The 18,748-nt window shown below is 56.1% G+C and overlaps 4 protein-coding genes across 4 annotated transcripts; all 4 read right to left on the reverse strand.

Annotated features, from left to right (window-relative positions):
- Positions 1 to 526: 526 nt before the first annotated feature.
- Positions 527 to 1,872, reverse strand: LTR77_002624 (uncharacterized protein; the record flags this gene model as incomplete). Its single annotated transcript, XM_064799883.1, has 3 exons — positions 527 to 1,581; positions 1,632 to 1,741; positions 1,793 to 1,872. 3 exons carry the CDS (start codon positions 1,870 to 1,872, stop codon positions 527 to 529), a joined length of 1,245 nt encoding a protein of 414 aa, XP_064661222.1.
- A 1,404-nt stretch (positions 1,873 to 3,276) lies between these two features.
- GLT1 (glutamate synthase [NADH]) lies at positions 3,277 to 9,771 on the reverse strand (the record flags this gene model as incomplete). The annotated part of the gene is made up of 2 exons (XM_064799884.1): positions 3,277 to 9,479; positions 9,531 to 9,771. The coding sequence occupies 2 exons, from the start codon at positions 9,769 to 9,771 to the stop codon at positions 3,277 to 3,279; spliced, it is 6,444 nt and encodes a 2,147-aa protein (XP_064661223.1).
- Positions 9,772 to 11,870: 2,099 nt separating this feature from the next.
- YME2 (mitochondrial escape protein 2) lies at positions 11,871 to 14,478 on the reverse strand (the record flags this gene model as incomplete). The annotated part of the gene is made up of 2 exons (XM_064799885.1): positions 11,871 to 14,391; positions 14,435 to 14,478. The coding sequence occupies 2 exons, from the start codon at positions 14,476 to 14,478 to the stop codon at positions 11,871 to 11,873; spliced, it is 2,565 nt and encodes an 854-aa protein (XP_064661224.1).
- Positions 14,479 to 14,813: 335 nt separating this feature from the next.
- IWS1 (Transcription factor iws1) lies at positions 14,814 to 16,545 on the reverse strand (the record flags this gene model as incomplete). The annotated part of the gene is made up of 2 exons (XM_064799886.1): positions 14,814 to 15,664; positions 15,723 to 16,545. The coding sequence occupies 2 exons, from the start codon at positions 16,543 to 16,545 to the stop codon at positions 14,814 to 14,816; spliced, it is 1,674 nt and encodes a 557-aa protein (XP_064661225.1).
- Positions 16,546 to 18,748: the final 2,203 nt, after the last annotated feature.

Here is an 18,748-nt window from a genome sequence, read left to right on the forward strand (position 1 = left end):
TCCTCCCCGTGCTCCTCCTCCCCCGCCCCCCGCGCCCCCGCCTCCCCCCCCCCCTCCCAGTCCCCCGACCCGGCCCCCGCGCGCTCCGATTCGTGGTACTCTTTCAGTTTATCGATTGCTTGACGCAGCTTTGCGTACGCGCCTTCAAGAACCTCATCGTCTCCAGGCGGATGCGCTTCGCGGGATATTTGCCACAGACGCTCGGTCTGGCGCACCATGATGTCGGCCTCGTTCCAATCGTCTTCTGCCGTCGTCAGGAGAATCATAACCTTGATCATGTGGTATCGAGGCAAATCGGGATCGTAGAGGAGTTCTTGTGCGAGTTTCACGGCTCCTTCGTAGTCATCGGCGGCGAAGAGCGCTTGGGCTTCATTGTATGCGCGGTTGTAGGACTGGGTTACCTAATAGATACCCTTCATGTTTGTAATGCACTTCAGTGTCAAGGTATTGAAAGGTAGGTGAGCCAGAAACTGTAAGTATGTGTATATTGGAAAGTCTCGCAGAACTACATGACATACCACCCGCATTATATCTTCCTACACCCTCCCCAACGGAAAATCGTGTACTCGTCACAAGACGAACACCACTGCTTAGAGCTCCTCGGCCGAGTGTTCGTGACAATTGCTTGGTCGCAATCGTCACAAACAAACCGGTACTTGTAGCGGTACGCCTCCCACATCTCCATCCTGCTCATCTTGGCCTTCCACGCCGCCACCTCCGTCCTCCACAACTCCCTGGTGCTCTGCAGATTCCTATCCGAAGTCCTCTCGAGCCTCCGGTGTCGCTGCTTCAACTCATTCTTCAACTCCTCCGTGTCCCGTGAATGCTGCTCCTTCATCTCAGCGCGCAGCTTTTCCCAGCTGAGCAACTCAAGCTGCGAACTCTGCTTCTGGAGCTGCAGATACAAACCTCTGATTTCGTTGTAACGGTCCCTTAGCTCCATCTGTTGCGCTTGGTCTTTCTCACGGACGGCCACTTCCCATCCCTCCCGGGTCTCACTCAGTTGCTGGTGGTGGTTTTCCTTGTCCTTTTCAAGATTCTCCTTCACCTCCTGACCGGCGCTCGTTTCATCCAAATCCAAACCCTGGTCGACCATTTCGCGTTGGATGTCCAACGTTACCGGCGTGGCGCGCTCCATGAGGTAATCTATGATCCTCTGGGCGGACACGCGGCCTTGATCTTGCTTGAACACACGAGCGCCTTGACTGATGAGGTGGCCCCACAGATCATCCTGGCTTTGAAGCTGGTGCATCCGCTGACCACCGATCCCCGTAGGACAGGACTCCCACATCGTAGTCGCCAGAACCACACTCCCGAGGTCTCCAGTACCACAAAGGTTCCGGAACATACGCAGATTCCTCATGCCCGAGCCGCTGATGCGGGTGTCGGTGATGCGGTGGAGGTAGATGATGCCAGCGAGTTTGATTTTGAACTCGTACCCGAGGGCCAGCCAGTCGGCAATCTCACGCAAGATGTCGGTGTCGGAGCGGAGGTGCGAGTCGTTGAATCCGGGGGTGTCGACGAGGAAGATCTTCCTGCCATCAGGCATGAAACATGGCACGATTTCGACTTTGCTTGTGCCTGATAGGAGAGTCAATATGAACCGACCCACGACCAAACAAACCACTTACAGGAGTTGAGGTCATGCCCGACGTTGAGATTCTGGAGACAGAAGTGCTGGATGAAAGTCGTCTTCGAGCACCCAGTGACTCCCATCACAGCTATCACGATGTCGCTGGGCCTGTCCAGCATCAGTCCTGCGGCAGAGAAAATGAATCGGAAGTGTGCTTACGTCGGTGCTTGGCCGGAGGCGTCGTTGGACGTAGAGCTACCGGCGCCATTCGACTGGCTTGCCAGGCGAGGCTGGGCCATTGCGGGTGAGCGGTTAGGACTGTAGGGATATCATGAGGGTAGAGCAGAGCTGCTGTGCGGCAAAGAGCTGGAGATGCGATGGAAAAGAGCTTGGAAGGGATGCTTGCTGATCAGGACGGTCCTCTAAAGGCTGGCCATGGCTCCTTATGATGTCCAGATGCCAGCGCGTCGACGCCAGAGGAGAAAGGTCTTGCTACGTACGTCCTGTGGGTAGGGAATGGCGTGCTTTGAACATCTGACGCTTTGGACATGGTGCGTTGGCGGAGGAATAATGAGGCAGCGGTGCCGGCCTTGTATCAGGCTGAGGTACGTTGATACATGTATGATACTGTAACGGCGAGGCCAAACGCAAGATGTAGCAGACCTTTGCCATCTTGGTCGAAGTGTTCCTGCCTTCAAATTTGTCCTTTCATATTGGATACAGTATCTCGATAACCTGAAGTTCTCTTACCAGCACGGGTTGTAGCAAAGTGCAGGTCAGTAGCGAAGTACAACAAGGCCACCGCCGATGTTGTCAGTTGCCTTGTGGCTTGCAGCATGCATTTCGGGCGTTAATGCAAGCCCATGCAGCCAAATCGTAGTCCGCTGTAGCTCGCAAGGCTGCGGGATGGCGGCCCAAGGCTGATCCATATGGAGAGGTGCTGTCGGCATTGTGCGCGATCCAGTCCAGTACGGTGTCATCGTTCAAATGTTCGAGGCCACAGTCACAGCTCTCGTGATAAAATGCCCGTCGCTGCACTCCAATAGCGTGCTCGAAAACGATCGCTCCCGTCGCATAGAGCCGGCTCTCGCTGCAAGTTGCTGACGCCGTTGTCCTGGGTGTCGATGCTGAGGCCTGGAGGCCTTTCTGAGAACGAGGCTCGGAAGTCCGGAGCATGTTTGACATATACTGAACCTGTACTCATGCGAAAAGTGACCAATTGGTTTTTTTAAGATGATACTGAATACTTAGGCTGCATCTAAGCTACTCGCATCAGCAATTTTCATGATCCACCCAGCCATTACATTGTCAAAAAGCCCACACGCTCGCTTGCCACCAAAGCCCACAACGAATCGACCATAGCAAGCAGCAACGCACCCACCCCCCAAACGCCACATTTCCAAAAGCCATGATTTTGTTCAGGTCGTCGTCATCGCAAAAGCCATTACACTCAAACCACCACCACCACCACCCCACCAGCGCTCCACTCAGATCTTACAACCCGTAATTCGCCCCCGCCATGTTATCCCGCAAGTGCCGTCCGTCTATTTCATTTCTCGAACGCTCCGAAATCGAAAAAGGGTATCGCATCCGTTGCAACGAGGGTATCATCGCCATGAGTAGCAAGCAGCATATCGACAAGTTGAAAAGAGTAAGAACCAACACCTGGAAAAAGCTTCTGATAAAGCCTCGCGAAAATCCTTTTACGCCTCCGCGGTGATGAGGCCGGATTGCAGCGTGCCGTTGGCAGCCTTGTTGAGCAGCTCGAAGGGCGGGCGCTTGACGATGCCGCCGGTGACGGGGAGTTGCGTACCACGGCCACTGAGGTAGGAGTCGACGTCGCGCGCGGCCTGGCGACCTTCATTGATACCCCAGACGATCAGAGACTGGCCACGTCGGCAGTCACCAGCAGCAAAGACACCCTCAATGTTGGTGGTGTAGTGGCCAGGCGGGGTCTTGATGTTCTTGCGCTGGTCCTTCTCGATGACGCCGCCCATGACGCGATCCTCTGGACCCAAGAAGCCCATGGAGAGCAGGACAAGATCAGCGGGGAAGAACTCCTCGGAGCCCTCGAGCTTCTTCATGTCCCAGCCGCCGGTGGCGGACTTGTGCCATTCGACACGCTGGGTGTTGATGCCCTTGACTTTGCCGGTACCGTCATCCACAAAGTCGGTGGACAGGATGCAGTACTCACGCGGGTCGCGGCCCATGTGTGCCTTGACTTCGGTGTGGCCGTAGTCGACGCGGTAGATGCGAGGCCACTGAGGCCATGGGTTGTCGCGAGCACGCTCTGGTGGTGGCTGCGGGAGGAGCTCGAAGTTGATGACGGACTTGGCACCGTGGCGGACGGAGGTACCGATGCAGTCGTTGCCGGTATCACCACCGCCAATGACGACGACGTGCTTGTCTTTGGCGGAGATGTAAGTCTCATCCTCAAGCTTGGAGTCCAGCAGAGACTTGGTGTTCTTGTGCAGGAACTGCATGGCGTAGTAGATGCCCTCCAGCTCGCGGTTGGGGATTGGCAGGTCGCGAGCGACAGTGGCACCAGTGGCAATGACCACAGCGTCCTTCTCAGCCCGGAGGGACTCAAGAGTGACATCATCCTCGCCAACATGGACGCCGGTCTCGAACTTGACACCCTCAGCAGCCATGAAGTCGACACGGCGTTGGACAACCCCCTTGTCGAGCTTCATGTTCGGGATGCCGTACATGAGCAGACCACCGATGCGGTCAGCACGCTCGTAGACGGTGACTTCGTGCCCGCACTTGTTGAGCTGGTCGGCCGCAGAAAGACCTGCTGGACCAGAACCAATAATGGCAACAGTCTTTCCAGTCCTGGCTTGTGGTGGAGCAGGAACCATCCATCCCATCTCGAAACCACGGTCAATGATGGCGCACTCAATCGACTTGATACCGACTGGGTCCTCGTTGATTCCAAGCACGCAAGCACCTTCGCAAGGCGCCGGGCACACACGACCAGTGAACTCCGGGAAGTTGTTGGTCATGAGCAGCCTGTTGAGAGCGTCCTGCCACTGATTCTGGAATACCAGCTCATTCCACTTGGGAATGATATTGCTAATCGGGCATCCAGTATCCGACTGACAGAACGGCACACCACAGTCCATGCATCTCGCAGTCTGGTACTTGAGCTCATCCTCATCCAAACGCGAGTTGAGCTCACCCCAGTCGCGGGTCCTGGTCTTGACGTTGCGGTACTTCTCCGCGCGACGCTGGTACTTCATGAACCCCCTCGTCTTGTCGAGCACGAGAGCAGACCGCTTCTTCTCGGCCTTGCCGTCCTGGACACTCTCCTCGATGTCCATGAGCTCGTTCTTCTTGTGCTCCTTGTTCTCCTTCTCGGAGGTCTGCTCGCGAGACTTCTCGTGGAGGTTACGGACAGCGGCGCCTGGGAGGATGGGGAGAGGGTACTCGTTCTTCTTCGCCTCTTCGGCCTTCTTGGCCTCCTCTTCCATGACGCGCTTGTAGTCGGTTGGCAGGACCTTGACGAATCGTGGGAGAACTCTGCTGAAGTCGACCAGGATCCTGGCTGCGAGCTCGGAGCCGGTGTAGTGGAGGTGGTCTTCGATCAGGCCACGCAGGAAGGCAATCTCCTTGGGCTCGTCGACCTGGCCAAGCTCCACCATCTCCGTGTTGACCTTGCTGTCGAACTCGTGGTGCAAGTCCAAGATGTAGGCAATACCACCCGACATACCAGCCGCAAAGTTGCGTCCAGTGGGTCCGAGACAGATGACGCGACCGCCAGTCATGTACTCGCAGCCGTGGTCGCCCATGCCCTCGACGACAGTGGTGACGCCAGAGTTTCGGACAGCGAAACGCTCTGCGGCAACACCCCGGAAGAAGCACGATCCGGATGTAGCACCGTACAAGCAGACGTTGCCGATGATGATGTTCTCTTCGGCCTTGTAGACGGCAGTCCGCGGAGGGTAGACGATCAAGCGTCCACCAGAGAGACCCTTGCCGACATAATCGTTGCAGTCTCCCTCGAGCTCAAGCGTGACACCTTTGGCAAGGAAGGCACCGAACGATTGCCCTGCAGATCCCTTGACATTGCAGTGGATGGTATCATGCTCGAGACCTTCCTCACCGTAGCGCCTGCTGATGTGGGAGGACAAAGTCGCTCCAAAGGCTCTGTCAGTATTGACGATCTCCGTTTCGATCCTGCACGGGAGACCCTTCTCGAGCGCCGGCTCGGACTCAGCAATCAGCTTGTTGTCGAGACGAGTGTGCAGCTTGTGGTCCTGCTTGCGAACGTTGTAGGTCGACACTCCGGAACGAAGGCTGTGTGCGGGTGTCAAGATGAGCGAGAGATCGATATTCTCAGTCTTCGCACTGCGGAGATCCTCCCGCGTCTTGAGCACCTCAGTGTGGCCGACCATCTCGTTGACAGTCCGGAAGCCGAGCTTGGCCATGATTGCACGCATCTCGTTGGCGACGTAGTAGAAGAAGTTGATGACGTGCTCCGGGGTGCCCTTGAACTTCTTCCGGAGCTCGAGATCTTGCGTGGCGATGCCCACCGGGCAGGTGTTAAGATGGCACTTGCGCATCATAATACACCCCATAGCAATGAGCGGCGTCGTCGCGAACCCAAACTCCTCCGCCCCCAACAAACAGGCAATCGCCACATCCCTTCCAGTGCGCAGCTGCCCATCCGTCTCAATGACAATCCGCCCACGCAGATCGTTCAACACCAACGTCTGATGCGTCTCCGCAAGCCCAAGCTCCCACGGCAGACCGGCGTACTTGATCCCAGTCCATCGGGACGCACCGGTACCGCCGTCGTGGCCGGAGATGAGGATGTGGTCGGAGCGGGCTTTGGCAACGCCGGAGGCGACGATGCCGACGCCAGTTTCAGAGACGAGCTTGACGGAGACGCGGGCGCGCGGGTTGCCGCATTTGAGGTCGTAGATGAGCTGCTTCAGGTCTTCGATGGAATAGATGTCGTGGTGGGGTGGTGGCGAGATCAAACCTACACCGGGTGTGGAGTGGCGTGTCTTCGCAATGGGGCCAGACACCTTGTGGCCAGGCAGCTCACCGCCCTCGCCAGGCTTAGCACCCTGGGCCATCTTGATCTGCAGCTGATCGGAGTCGGTGATGTAGTTGCTGGTGACACCGAACCGGCCGGAAGCGATCTGCTTGATGGCTGAACGCATGGTATCGCCGTTCTCGAGGGGCTGGCTGCGCTCTGGGTCCTCGCCGCCTTCGCCGGTGTTGGACTTGCCGCCGAGTCTGTTCATGGCGACAGCGAGAGTGGAATGTGCCTCCATGGAAATGGAACCGTAGGACATAGCGCCGGTGCAGAATCTGCGGACGATGTCGGTCCACGACTCGACCTGCTCGATCGGGATGGGGTTGGTGGAATCAAAGTCGAAGTCCAACAACCCGCGAAGTGTGCAGTTCTTGATCTGCTCGTACTCGCTCTTGGAGTATGCTTCGTAGGACTTGTCGTTCTTGACACGAACAGCATCCTGGATGTTCGCGATCGAGGTCGGGTCGTTGACGTGTGCTTCTCCGCCATCACGCCAATGGTACTCGCCAGTCTCGGCGAGACCTGGAATCTCGGTGATGATCTGGCTTGGGAAGCCCTTCTCGTGGAAGGCAAAGGCGTCTTGAGCAATCAGCTCAAAGGTCATGCCTCGAATACGCGTCGCTGTGCCAGTGAAGCATCGGTCGACCACGGGCTCAGCAATACCGAGCGCCTCGAAGATCTGAGCGCCCTTGTAGCTCTGCAATGTGGAAATGCCCATCTTGCTCATAACCTTGAGAATGCCACCATCGCAAGAGTGCTTGTAGTTGCCGATGAGCTCCTCTGGGGTCATGTTCTTGCGGATCAGGCCCTCACGATGAAGCTTGAGAATACACTCGATTGCGAGGTATGGGCAGATCGCGTCTGCACCGTATCCAACAAGGACACACATATGGTGGACCTCACGAGCTTCGGCAGTCTCCACAATCAGAGCCGCCTTTGACCGCCACTTGTTGCGCACGAGATGGTGGTGCAGCATGCCGGTGGCAAGCAGCGATGACACTGGGACACGATCGTGCGACATCTTACGGTCAGAAAGGACCAGGATCTTGTCGCCTCGCTCAATGGCCTCAGTGGCTGCGTCGTTGATGCGGTCAAGCGCATCGTAGTAGCCCTGAATTCCTTCCTCCTTCGGGAACGTAATGTCGATAGTGGCGACTTGCCAGTCTGGGTGGAGGTCGGGAATGTGCATCAGACCGTTGAACTCCTCCACGGAGAGCATAGGAGATGGCAGGTAGAGTCGGTGGCATTGGCTCTTCTCGATGGTGAGCAAGTTGCCCTGCGGCCCGACGTATGTGCCCAGCGACATGACGACTGCCTCTCGAATAGGATCAATCGGAGGGTTCGTGACCTGAGCGAAAAGCTGGCGGAAGTAGTCGTACAGGAGACGAGGCTGCACCGCCAGACAGGCGAGCGGAGCATCGTTGCCCATCGAGCCGAGAGCTTCCTTGGAGTCTGCCGCCATAGGAGCCAGAAGCAGCGAAACCTGCTCCAACGAGTATCCGTACGCCTTCAGCCTCGGGTCTTCCTGAACGTTCGTCTTCGTCAGCTCGTGGGAGAGATCTGTGCCCTTCTCCAGCAGCTTCTTGTGGATGTTTGGCAGCACCAGGAGCTCAGACTCCATCCAAGACCTGAAGTCCTGCCTCGACGCGACCTTCTCTTTCAACTCTCCATCGTCGATGATTCGGCCTTCATCGGTATCGACCAAGAGCATGCGTCCGGGCTGCAGGCGTCCTTTCTGCACCACAGAAGATGGCTCAACCTGGATTGTGCCAACTTCTGAGGCACAGATGATCCGGTCATCGTCCAACACATAGTACCGGCAGGGCCGTAAACCATTGCGGTCAAGGTTCGCACCACAGTAGCGCCCATCCGAGAAGACGAAAAGTGCTGGGCCGTCCCACGGCTCCATCATGCACGCAGCCCATTCGTAGAATGCCTGCTTCTTGTCATCGATCAGGTTGTTGCCCTCCCAGGCCTCTGGCACCATCAGCATGACGGCTTCCGGAAGCGAGAGAACTCCGTTGATCGTCAGAAGCTCCAGCACGTTGTCGAATGCCGCCGAATCAGAACCGCCGTCCTCAATGATCGGGTATAGCATGTCCAGCTCTTCACCAAAGTGGTCCGACTGCAGCACACCCTCTCTTGCTCTCATCCAATTCTTGTTGCCTCGAAGGGTGTTGATTTCGCCGTTGTGTGCAGCCCACCGCAGTGGCTGAGCTCGGTCCCATGACGGGAAGGTGTTCGTGGAGAATCGAGAGTGGACAAGGGCAAAGTGGCCTTCGTAGTCGACGTTCACCAAGTCGTGGTAGTAGTCGTACACCTGCGCTGGCGACAGCTGGCCCTTGTAGACAATATTCTTGTTCGAGAGAGAACAGAGGTAGAACCAGTTGTGCAGCCCGATGACGTGGGTGACGCGCTTGCGGAAGACGTAGAGCTGTCGCTCAAAGACGACCGAATCGTAGTTGTCCTCGAAGTCGGCCTTTGGCTGGTTCTCTTCGCCGTACCACGACTTCATGACCATGAACGGCTGGAGGATCACGGGCTCCCTCGACTTCGCAGCCGGCCCAAGCAGCTCGCTGTCGACGGGGACCTTCCGCCACCCCAGCACTCGCAGGTTGAGCTGGTCTGCGATATCTCTGAATTGGTCAATTGTATCGGCGAGCGTCTCCTCATCCGGCTTGAAGAAGATGTTGCCCACTGCGTACTGGCCCATCTTCGGCAGCTTGTACCCTTGCTCCACCTCGAAGTTCTTGACGAAGAATCGGTGTGGGATGGAGGTCATGACACCAGCACCGTCGCCATCTCGTGCGTCCGACCCGACAGCACCCCGATGGGTCATGTTGCAGAGCAGGTTCCGTGCTATTCCAAATTAGCATGTGCATCTTCCATCATATTAGGACGAGGACATACCATCAGTCACGATCTTGTGGCTCGGCTTGCCCTTGATGTTGGCCGCGAAGCCCACACCGCAGGCATCCTTCTCGAGCTCCGGGTCGTAGAGACCCTGCTTCTTGGGCAACGCACCCGCCCATGACTTGTTCTCTTTGTCATTCTCGTAGGGGTAGATGTTCACCTTCTCCTCGTCGATGTCTTCATAGTCGTCGTCGATGATGCGCTCGTTTACATCGTCCGCGAAGGAGACGCGACCCATTCTATCGGCGAAAAGCCGAATGGGTCGTGCGGGTGGCGTAACTCTGGTGGCGGCGCGGTGTCGTACTGGGTCTGCTTCGGTCTAGGGTGTAACGTGTCGCAGGTATGGGTGTAGGTGTAGAGGAACAAGAGGCTGGAGGAGGTGTAGTGTCAGTGGAGGGTTCAGGTCACGCGTTGGCAGCAGTCGAGGAAGAGAGGCTCGAGTGCATGTGAGAAGCGAGAAAAGATTGGAGCTGTGCTCGGTGGGGAAAAAGATAATGCTGCCCACGCAGCGAGTCGCAGGGTTTGGGATGGTCAGCGAACGATTGGCCACACCGACGCAGCACAGAAGGGCGAATGTAGGTTCGACGGGCCAGGGGGTGTGCTGAGACAAGATCGTCGAGGGATGATGTCGTTGATGTTGCGGAGGAAAAAAGCAGCGAGACCGCTCGTTATCGCCTCTCACATCAACACACGCGGCAACAAGCTTCACTTCTGGCGGGCGGGGGGCATTGGCTCGGTTGTGGATGTTGCATATGCACGTTGGACGATGCAGGAAGACGATCAACTCACCTTGCTCGACTGTATACTGACCGACCGACGGGGGAGCGTGTGCAACGGGGAGGGTGGAGGAGAGGAACAGAGGAGAGGAACGGCGAGGCGGGTTTTTGTTCCCAGCCAGATTTCCGCCGGTGGGGATATTTCACTTCTTAGCGTGGTGGTAGGGAATATTACTGCTACTCCACCGAGTTCTTCCGCGACGAGGCGAGGACGCTGTGCTGGGCTGTAGTACATGGTGGAGGAGAGGCAATCAAGACGACTACAGATTGACATATTCAAAGCCTCATCAAGCGCATGTTCAGTCATTGTCTGTCGAAGAACTGTCGACATCATTCAAACAACACCTCCCGCACAGACATCCACCTTGCGCCCGCATCGCGAACATACTTTTTCTCTCTCCGGCAATAACAATCACATGAAAAGGCTGTATGCCCATCCCAGCTGTGGACCCAACCCGCCCGTCCTCCGCGACCGCTCTCCCCTTCTCGCCACCGCCCACTCCCTCCCATCATCCCGTCTCCCTCAGCGCCCTCGCCCGCTCATGTCATCACAGTAAAAATTTCCAGACGCAGCACCTGGGGAATCCCAGACACCTGCAGCACCCGCTAAGGATTAGGCTTGCAGCTCTACCCAGACCTCAGATGCAAACACCTCCTCGCCCATTCGTCGAGCAGAAATAAGCGTAACGGCAATCTCGCGGCAAAAGTGTATATCCTGCAGCTCTGAGGTCAAAGGTGCCGGGCAGTGCGATGTCGGGACACGCTTACTCTGGCGCCTCGCCATTGGATGGGTGAGCGGTGTCTGGGCCTTTTCCGTGGAGTCATTCGAATGTGTCTTCAAGACCGCAGACGCCTTATCGCCTGCATATGACAGGATATTCGTAGCTCACTCATATCGTTGCGGCTCGCGGGCTGTGGATGCTATGACATGGATTTTGCTTCTGGTCCCGTTGATCGCCTACGGCATCTCTCGCGGCGGGGATGGGGATCATCTGAGCTGGTGCATACATATAGCGTGGTTGTCACCGGAAGTTTTCTCTGCGTTGGTTGGCGCGCCGTTCATCCGCTCTTCATCTGGAGAGGCAAGACGAGAGACTTTGCTCTCAACGCCTTTCCACCTGCCGAGACTCCTTCCATTGCGCGTCGAGACCGACGACGGCTGAAGATGTAGCCGACGAGAACTGACTCTTCGAAATCCACGAAAACGGCTCATCGGTAGCAAGAGGCAGCCCAGGTACTTTCTTTCGGCATCTGTGGTGCTGGTGGATGCTTTCTTCCTGCACACGCCGGCCGAAGTCGGGATGCCAATTTCAACATCACCTCCACACGTCGGGTGAAGGCGAGTCTAGAATTTGTTTTGCGAGATCGTGCAACAGGCGGATGAAAAGCAGTGGTTGATCAAGAGAATGGATGACGATGACATTTGGACGACGAGCAAAAGGAACATCGAAAAAGAAGTCTGGTGATGCTGTCTTTGGAGTTGCAGCATATCGGTAGAATTGTGAGTGGTATCAGCTAGACATACAATACTCGAAAACAACCATCACCCTCCACCACCCCCTCAATACTCCGTCGTCAATATCTTCTTCAAGTTTGTCGTCTCCCTCTCAAACCCATCAATCGCCACATGACTCTTCCTCACCTTCGCCAGCAAATACTCCACCCTCCCCGCCAACTCCCCCGGCTGCTTCGGCAGCTCCCCCAGCAAATGCAACTCCTGCTCACACTTCTCAATCGTCTGATTCTCCCCCTTGATCGCGTCCCCCAACAACGCCAAATCCATCTTCGCCGCCAACACCCGATCCTCGACCAGCTGCTTGAACGCGGGTTGGTAGACAGGTTTGCCGGGCTTCACGCTGTACGGCCGGCCGTTAACCGACTGCACGGAGATCAGCTCCGCCTGCTCGAGGGCCGCGAGGGCTTTGTCGCTCTCGCTGCTAAAGGGCGTGGCCATGACGGCTTCGTTGTAGGGGATCATTTCTTTTTCGGCGAGTTTGCGGATCAAGGTCCAGGCTTGTTGAGAGGACCATTTGCGGTCTTCGGCGCCGGACATGAGGAACATTTTTAGGATTTCCGAGGAGGATTGGTCGATGATTTCTTTGACGGCTTTCGTGGGTGTCTCGCCTGCTTTTATGCGGCGTGCGAGGAACTCGAGGTCGGTTAGTCTGCCGCCGAGTTGGCCAATGACCATGTCCAGCTCGCTGAGGTCCTGTCGTTTCTGGCTGGGGGTGAGCTCTGGGACCTCTTCCTCGTTGCCGTCGTCGTCCTTCTTGGTCTTTGAAGGCTCTGCATCGAAGTCTAGGTGGTTGATCACGTAGCGTTTGGCGACCTCCGGCGAGCAGTCTGCGAGTGTGATCTGGCGGAAGACACGATCCGGCAATGCCTTGCTCAGACTCTTGGTGAAGCTGATGTCGTTCGTTAGGAAGACAACATGAGCGATGTTCGAGGTAGTCAGCTGGGCCGCCCATTCTGCCAGCTTATCGTACACCATCTGTGCGCCCGGTTCGCTGTTCTTGTGCAGGAAGTTGTCGATGACGACCACTGGCCGGCGTTCGGGGTGTTGTTCAAGATACTCGTCGTCACCCAAGTTAGCATCTTTGTCATCCTTCCTTCGGTCCTCAAGCGCAATCTGCTTCAAAGCTGCCGCAGTGTTGGTGTAGATCTTAACGAGCTGGGTTTCCAATGTCTCCGAGAACCCAGCCTTCATGCCAGTGACGCCCTGCGCAGCCAGATCCAGGAGCCCAGAAATGTTATTAATCCAAGAGAAGACTGGCCTGTACCCAACTTGGTTCGCCGCTGCTGCAATGGTATTCGCGTCGCCACGGGCCTCTTGAACGGGCTTGCAGTCGAAGACCAAAAGCCTATGAGCTTCCTGCTTATGCGCAAGGGCATGATCAACCACCAATTCCCTCTTGCCGCTACCTCGAGGCCCTTGCACGACGATGAACGTGTCGGTGCTTTCCATCAACCAAGCTCTGATCTGGTCAATCTCGTTCTTTCGATCGTCCCACAGCACCCGCATCCCGCCTTCCGAAGCATCACGGCCGCTCAGTTGCTTCACGCGGTTGATCAAGTCCTCGCTCTGCCGCCGGAACCATCGGAAGACGGTGTTGTCCTCGATGTGGAATGCTCTTGAAATGTGTGCGCGGATGGAGAGCGTCCTCAGCGGGTCGAAGATGACGATGGAGATACCTGCTATGAGCGCAGCGAGGAGCGGGAAGAAAATCCGAGGGTGATTGAGTATCCAGTCCTTGATGAAGCCGAACCTTTCCTTCTTGGCGTAGGTGATGCGAAGAACAGTCCCATGACTTCCGCCGCCCTGATCATGAGGTACTTGATACCCATGCAGGCAGTTCTTCGCCATGACCGCCTTGCGTGGCCGCGAGTAGTCTAGATATGCGTACCGAGGAGACACCTTGGAATCGGAAGGCTGCTTCACCACTTCCGAGAGTCTGCCATACGGTCTAAAGAGGCTGTAAAGCTGCTCCTGGCTAAGCTCCGCAGCCTCAATCCCGGGATACGCAGGCAAGAACTCGACCATCAGCCGCTGCGACGGAAACCGGAACAGATCCTCTATCCAAGGCTTCCCGATCACGAGTCTGACGGAGACATGCGACAGAGGGTTCCACCAGGGCCGTATAGGGTTCTGTTTGAGTTGTGATCGGACGGCCTCAGACACGGTCTGGTTGTCGACATTGGCATCGTGGCGGAACTTCACGAACGCGCCGCCTTCTTTGAGGCGCGGCAAAATCTCAACCACCTCGATTTGACCGAGACTTCCGTCCTTCGTCGCACTCTCAACAACCTTCGCTGGTGATACTGCTCCCACGTCCTCCATCTTCGCTTCGTACCGCAGGATTGGGGATCTCCGCTGGAGGCTCCATAATGCGCGATATGCCCATTGTAGATTGAATGGTAAGAGACTGTTGAAGAATAGGATGCCCTCGTTATGGCCGATGGAGATATGACCAGTCTTGCGCTCTCCAGCTTCGTTGGCCGCAGGTCTCCGTGTTATTTGTCCATAGCGAACGGTCGGCCTTGGCTGGCGAAGTGCTGCCTTCGCTGAGCCTTGTAGAAGGCGCCTAGTGATCATCGTATCCAAGACATTAGCTGTTCTTCACGTACCCCTCGAACAGGATACTGATGCTTTGAAGATGTTTGCAGTACATGTATTCGTAAAGTTGACACAAGGAGTTCGAAGTGTGAGTCGTGTGACGGGTGTGGCGTAAGTGGCGCACCAACCACGCGCTTCGCAGCCATTGCAATTAACGCGAGGAATAGTAGTGTCACAGAGTCGTATTTGAGCAATAGAATGGTTGGAATGTGTGCATGTCGGAATTGTTCGGCTAACGTTGCAAGTATGCTACGCCATCCTGCTAATCGTAACACTGAAGAGGCCTGCCATGCATTCTGCTTGAAGCCCAATGCTCAATGGCCCGAAGACCCGCTCCAATTCCAGCAGCAGTCCTGACCCAGTATCCACTTCCACCATAGCTGCTACACTTCATCCCTTCCTGCCAGCCGCCGCTCCAGGACCGCCAGCCTTGACCGCACCTCTAGCAGCAATTTTCCTGAAAGCATCCTCTCCACTCGCGCCCATCTTCCTGCTGACTCCTCCTACATTGCTCATCGTGCTCACCGGCGCAACCGTGTACGTTCCCACACCGCCCTCCACTCTTGCACGATTGCCAGGAATCGGCTGCTCTAGCACCTTCTTCCTTCTCTCCGCCGCCACGATAGCTGGGTTGCGCGCAGTCGATTGCTGCGACGAGGCCTGCAGCTGAAGAGGATCGTAGGTCTGCGTTTGAATGTTGGCGCGATTGTGGATGTTCTTCTGGTGGCGTTTGAGCACGATACGCATCCATTCTCCAATCAGCTTCTCCGCGGCGCGTTTGATTTCCGGCTGCGGCTGGGTGGATTTGGTGTAGAAGAGGACGACCTTGCCGATGCCGGACGAAGTGAGGGCTTCCTTCGAGAGGTGTAGCTTCGACAGAATCTTGAACAGTTCGCGCTGGATCTTGTAGTTAGGTAGAGCGGCGTCGTGGTCGGCAGGTTCCAGCATGAAGCGCACCGAAGTCAGGATCTGGCTTTCTGGGTCTTCGAGCTGTGCTTGGATAGTGTTGCGGTTCATCAGTTCTACAACCTCAGGAAGGATGGCGAGCTTGTGTGTAGCGACCTGGCCTTTAGCGCGTGCATCGGCGTCGGCTTGACAAGCAGTGGCCATGCGTTGAGCAAGAGATGCGATCTCTGCGTCAGCAGCTGCTTCAAGGTCGATTCCACGGCCACGGCGGCGATTTGCGCGTGTACCAGCTTTGAGGGCCTCGTCCATCTTGCGGTCAAGGGCGCGGCGGCGACCTAAGCAGACATGTCAGCACGATGCGCTGCGAACTCATCGTTGATGATGATGACTTACGCTCCTCGGGAGTCAAATTCTCCTCTTCCTCCATGGTCGGTGTCCTGGCTCTACGCGGCCCCTTCGATGGTCGCCCTTCAGCGCCGCCCTTGCTCTTCCTCACCCTCTTGCCCTCCATCTCCGGCCCGCCCTCGAAGTCATCTTCATCCACATCGCCATCAGCACCAGCCTTTACCTTCCTACGCTTTGGCTTCTCACGCCTGCCCTCCTTGCGCTTCTTCTTCCTCTCCCGCTCTTCCTCCTCAGTCCGCTTCCGCTTATGCACTCCCAACAGCCCCACATTAGTCTCGTCCACCGCAACTGGCTTGTCAGGGATATTGAGCGCATCTGCATCGAAGTCCTGGAACTGCTCCTCATCTAAGTCATCTAATTCGGATTCCTCATCGTCGTCTTTTGTAGGCTCAGGCTGCTCGTCCTCTGCGGCGTCGTTCATGGCTTCCACTGTTTCTGGCGCTTCATCATCCTCGAAAGCGTCAACGTCGGCGGTGGGGCTGCCCATCGGTGCGTTTGGCCGGTCCTCTTCTTCCACGCCGGGCTGAAGAGGGTCGCCGGGGTCGTTGTTGCCGGAGGGTTCTTCGTTGGCTTGAAGGGAGGGCGAGCCTGGAGGCATTTCAAGATCTTCCATGGTGGCTAATGCGGTGCTGTGCGTGAAGTGTGTGACGAAGCGCGCCGCGTCGGTGAAATCAGAGTTGATAAGGCGCCGGTGAATGAAGTTGGTGTTGGTGGTGAACAGAAGCAGTTGTCTCCTTCCACGCCAGGTCCACGGTCTTGGCGCTGCGGCAACCTCCGCGAGCTTGACTCTAAACCTCACTTCATCTTTCATCTGGTCTTTGACAGAGAAGACACACTTGAATACTACCATCGACCACCTACTATTACACATCCAGAACCCATCATCATGTTCGGCGGACGTGAGCGCTACCCTCTTCTTGCACACCTCGCCCTTGTCACTAACGAATCCGCACTACAGCACCACCCCAACCCTCCGCAGAAGAGCTGGCCCAGCAGGAAGCAGTGGCATCGCAGACCATCTACGGCTCAATGGGCTTGTGTGTGATGATGTACTTCTGTACGTACTGTGCGCGAGCACCCATCTCGGATGTTGGGATGCGATTGATTGCGACGAGAACTATTGAAGCTGACAAGTTCACAGCTCCTTTCGTCGTCGATTACGTGCGAAGACTGGTTTGAGCGCGTGCACCGGGGTCGCAGAGAAGTGGTCTGAGAGACGACGAGCAGGGAAGACGGTTGTTCACAAGATTGGTGTACGATATTGGGCAGCATAAAGGCGCATAGCGAGGGTGTTCATCGGAGAGAACAGTCGGCGGTTGCGGCGTGGACTCGACTCACCCCCAAGAGTAAATCTGGCGGCGCGGAAGTGAAAGAGCGATGTTGAAATAGTGTAATATATTGTATCAATGGTACAGACTTGAAACGCTGTTGTAAGTTCACTCAAGCAATCGCGCAGAGTCCATCACTTATGAGCCTCAGTTCACTTATGGGGAAAGCATGTGATACGATCCGCTGGCATGCACGCTGAAAGTATGTCAGATGAGCTCGACCTCAGACGCTCGATGAAGTGGACGCGGCCAGTGAATATCGCGGAACTCAGGAGACACTAAGGCGGCGGACCATCGAGCTTCAAGACTCGAATGCAACGGTGCTTCCGAACAACATGCCATATACGTTTGCGAAGGAACGAAGTACTGCGATGTGCAAGAGACTGCAATCAGTCCAATGCTCAAGACAGTAAGTGTGGCTTGACCTTCTCCAGGAATTGCACTCATTCAGCAATGCGAGCTAACATCTCCAACCTCACTACATCCCCCGACCCCCCCGCGACCACGAGCCACCGGCGCCACACTCCCCTGCCTTCAGTCCGAGCTTTCGTCGCAAAACCTATTTATTGTTTTACCAAAATTCTGTCTTCCAGTGCACCTGACGCAGGGGCGGCGTTCAGTTAAATTCTGAAGCCGTTAACACAAATGCACTACCGGGACTGGCTCACTAGACCCGAACATCCCGAGATGTAGCCAATTTGCTACCACGTATATCAGAAGTGTTCAGTTCGAATCTGAGCAGTAGGCTGTATGGGAGTAACTTTCGGGTGAAACCACAGGTGATCCGCAATCACGCTCTCTGTTATACCGGCGGCTCCGTTACAACGGGTGGGTGAACTCGCTAAATTAAGGAATGTCCTGCTATCTGACTAGTAAGCCGCGATGCGGAGGGGAGAACCGTCACGTTCTCCCCTGAGAAGCTGCCGTGGAGGGGAGAGCGGTGACGCGTTCTCCTCTGAGAAGCAACCGGTCGAAAGCAGTGATCGGGGGGTTCCTTTTTGCACTTTTCCTTCCTCAGTTATTGGAAGTCTCTTTTCACACTTGCTGCCTGCCGTTTCTTGTTGTCCGCAGTGTCGTTTTACTTCAAGCTCTGAGACATCATTTTGCAAGGCTCCTCGAGTACAAAGGTATACAACGGCGGACATGACCATTCGTGAGTCGTCTTGGTTTATGACAGAGCGTGGGTGTACCTATTCTCTTTGCTCGGCCACTTCGCAACCATCCAGGAGAGGAGCGCTTGTGGCTACATGGCTACCTCTGATGGACAACGAGGCAGCCATGTCCCATTCATTGAGTCCATGCGCCAATCCTCTCTCGTCAACGCTGTCTCCTCTGGAGGTCGACTTGCTTCCTTGGGCCCAATACCATCGTACGCCCGCTCGCTTCCACATTCGGCAGACGTTTTCCGGCAATTTGGCCGCACCTGCTCAATGCTTCTGTGAGGCTAAGATAACGATCGCGCTTCAGTCCACAGTATTTGCGACGTCGAGACAAGGATCATCCGCCACCAAGGCTAACGTTTCGATCTCAGCGAGCGGCCGCACTTCAGCACGCAATCAGCCTTGCCTGCGTCCACGGAGCGAGGACAGCAAATGTCCGCCGCCTGAGCAACGAGGCCAACGACGTTTCCGTACGACGAATCGGACACAGGGGGTGGTTCTACCTGCTTCTTGCCTCCCTTTGATC

Source organism: Saxophila tyrrhenica, assembly GCF_035928015.1.
Source record: "Saxophila tyrrhenica strain CCFEE 5935 chromosome Unknown scaffold_4, whole genome shotgun sequence".
Lineage (NCBI taxonomy): Eukaryota > Fungi > Ascomycota > Dothideomycetes > Mycosphaerellales > Extremaceae > Saxophila > Saxophila tyrrhenica.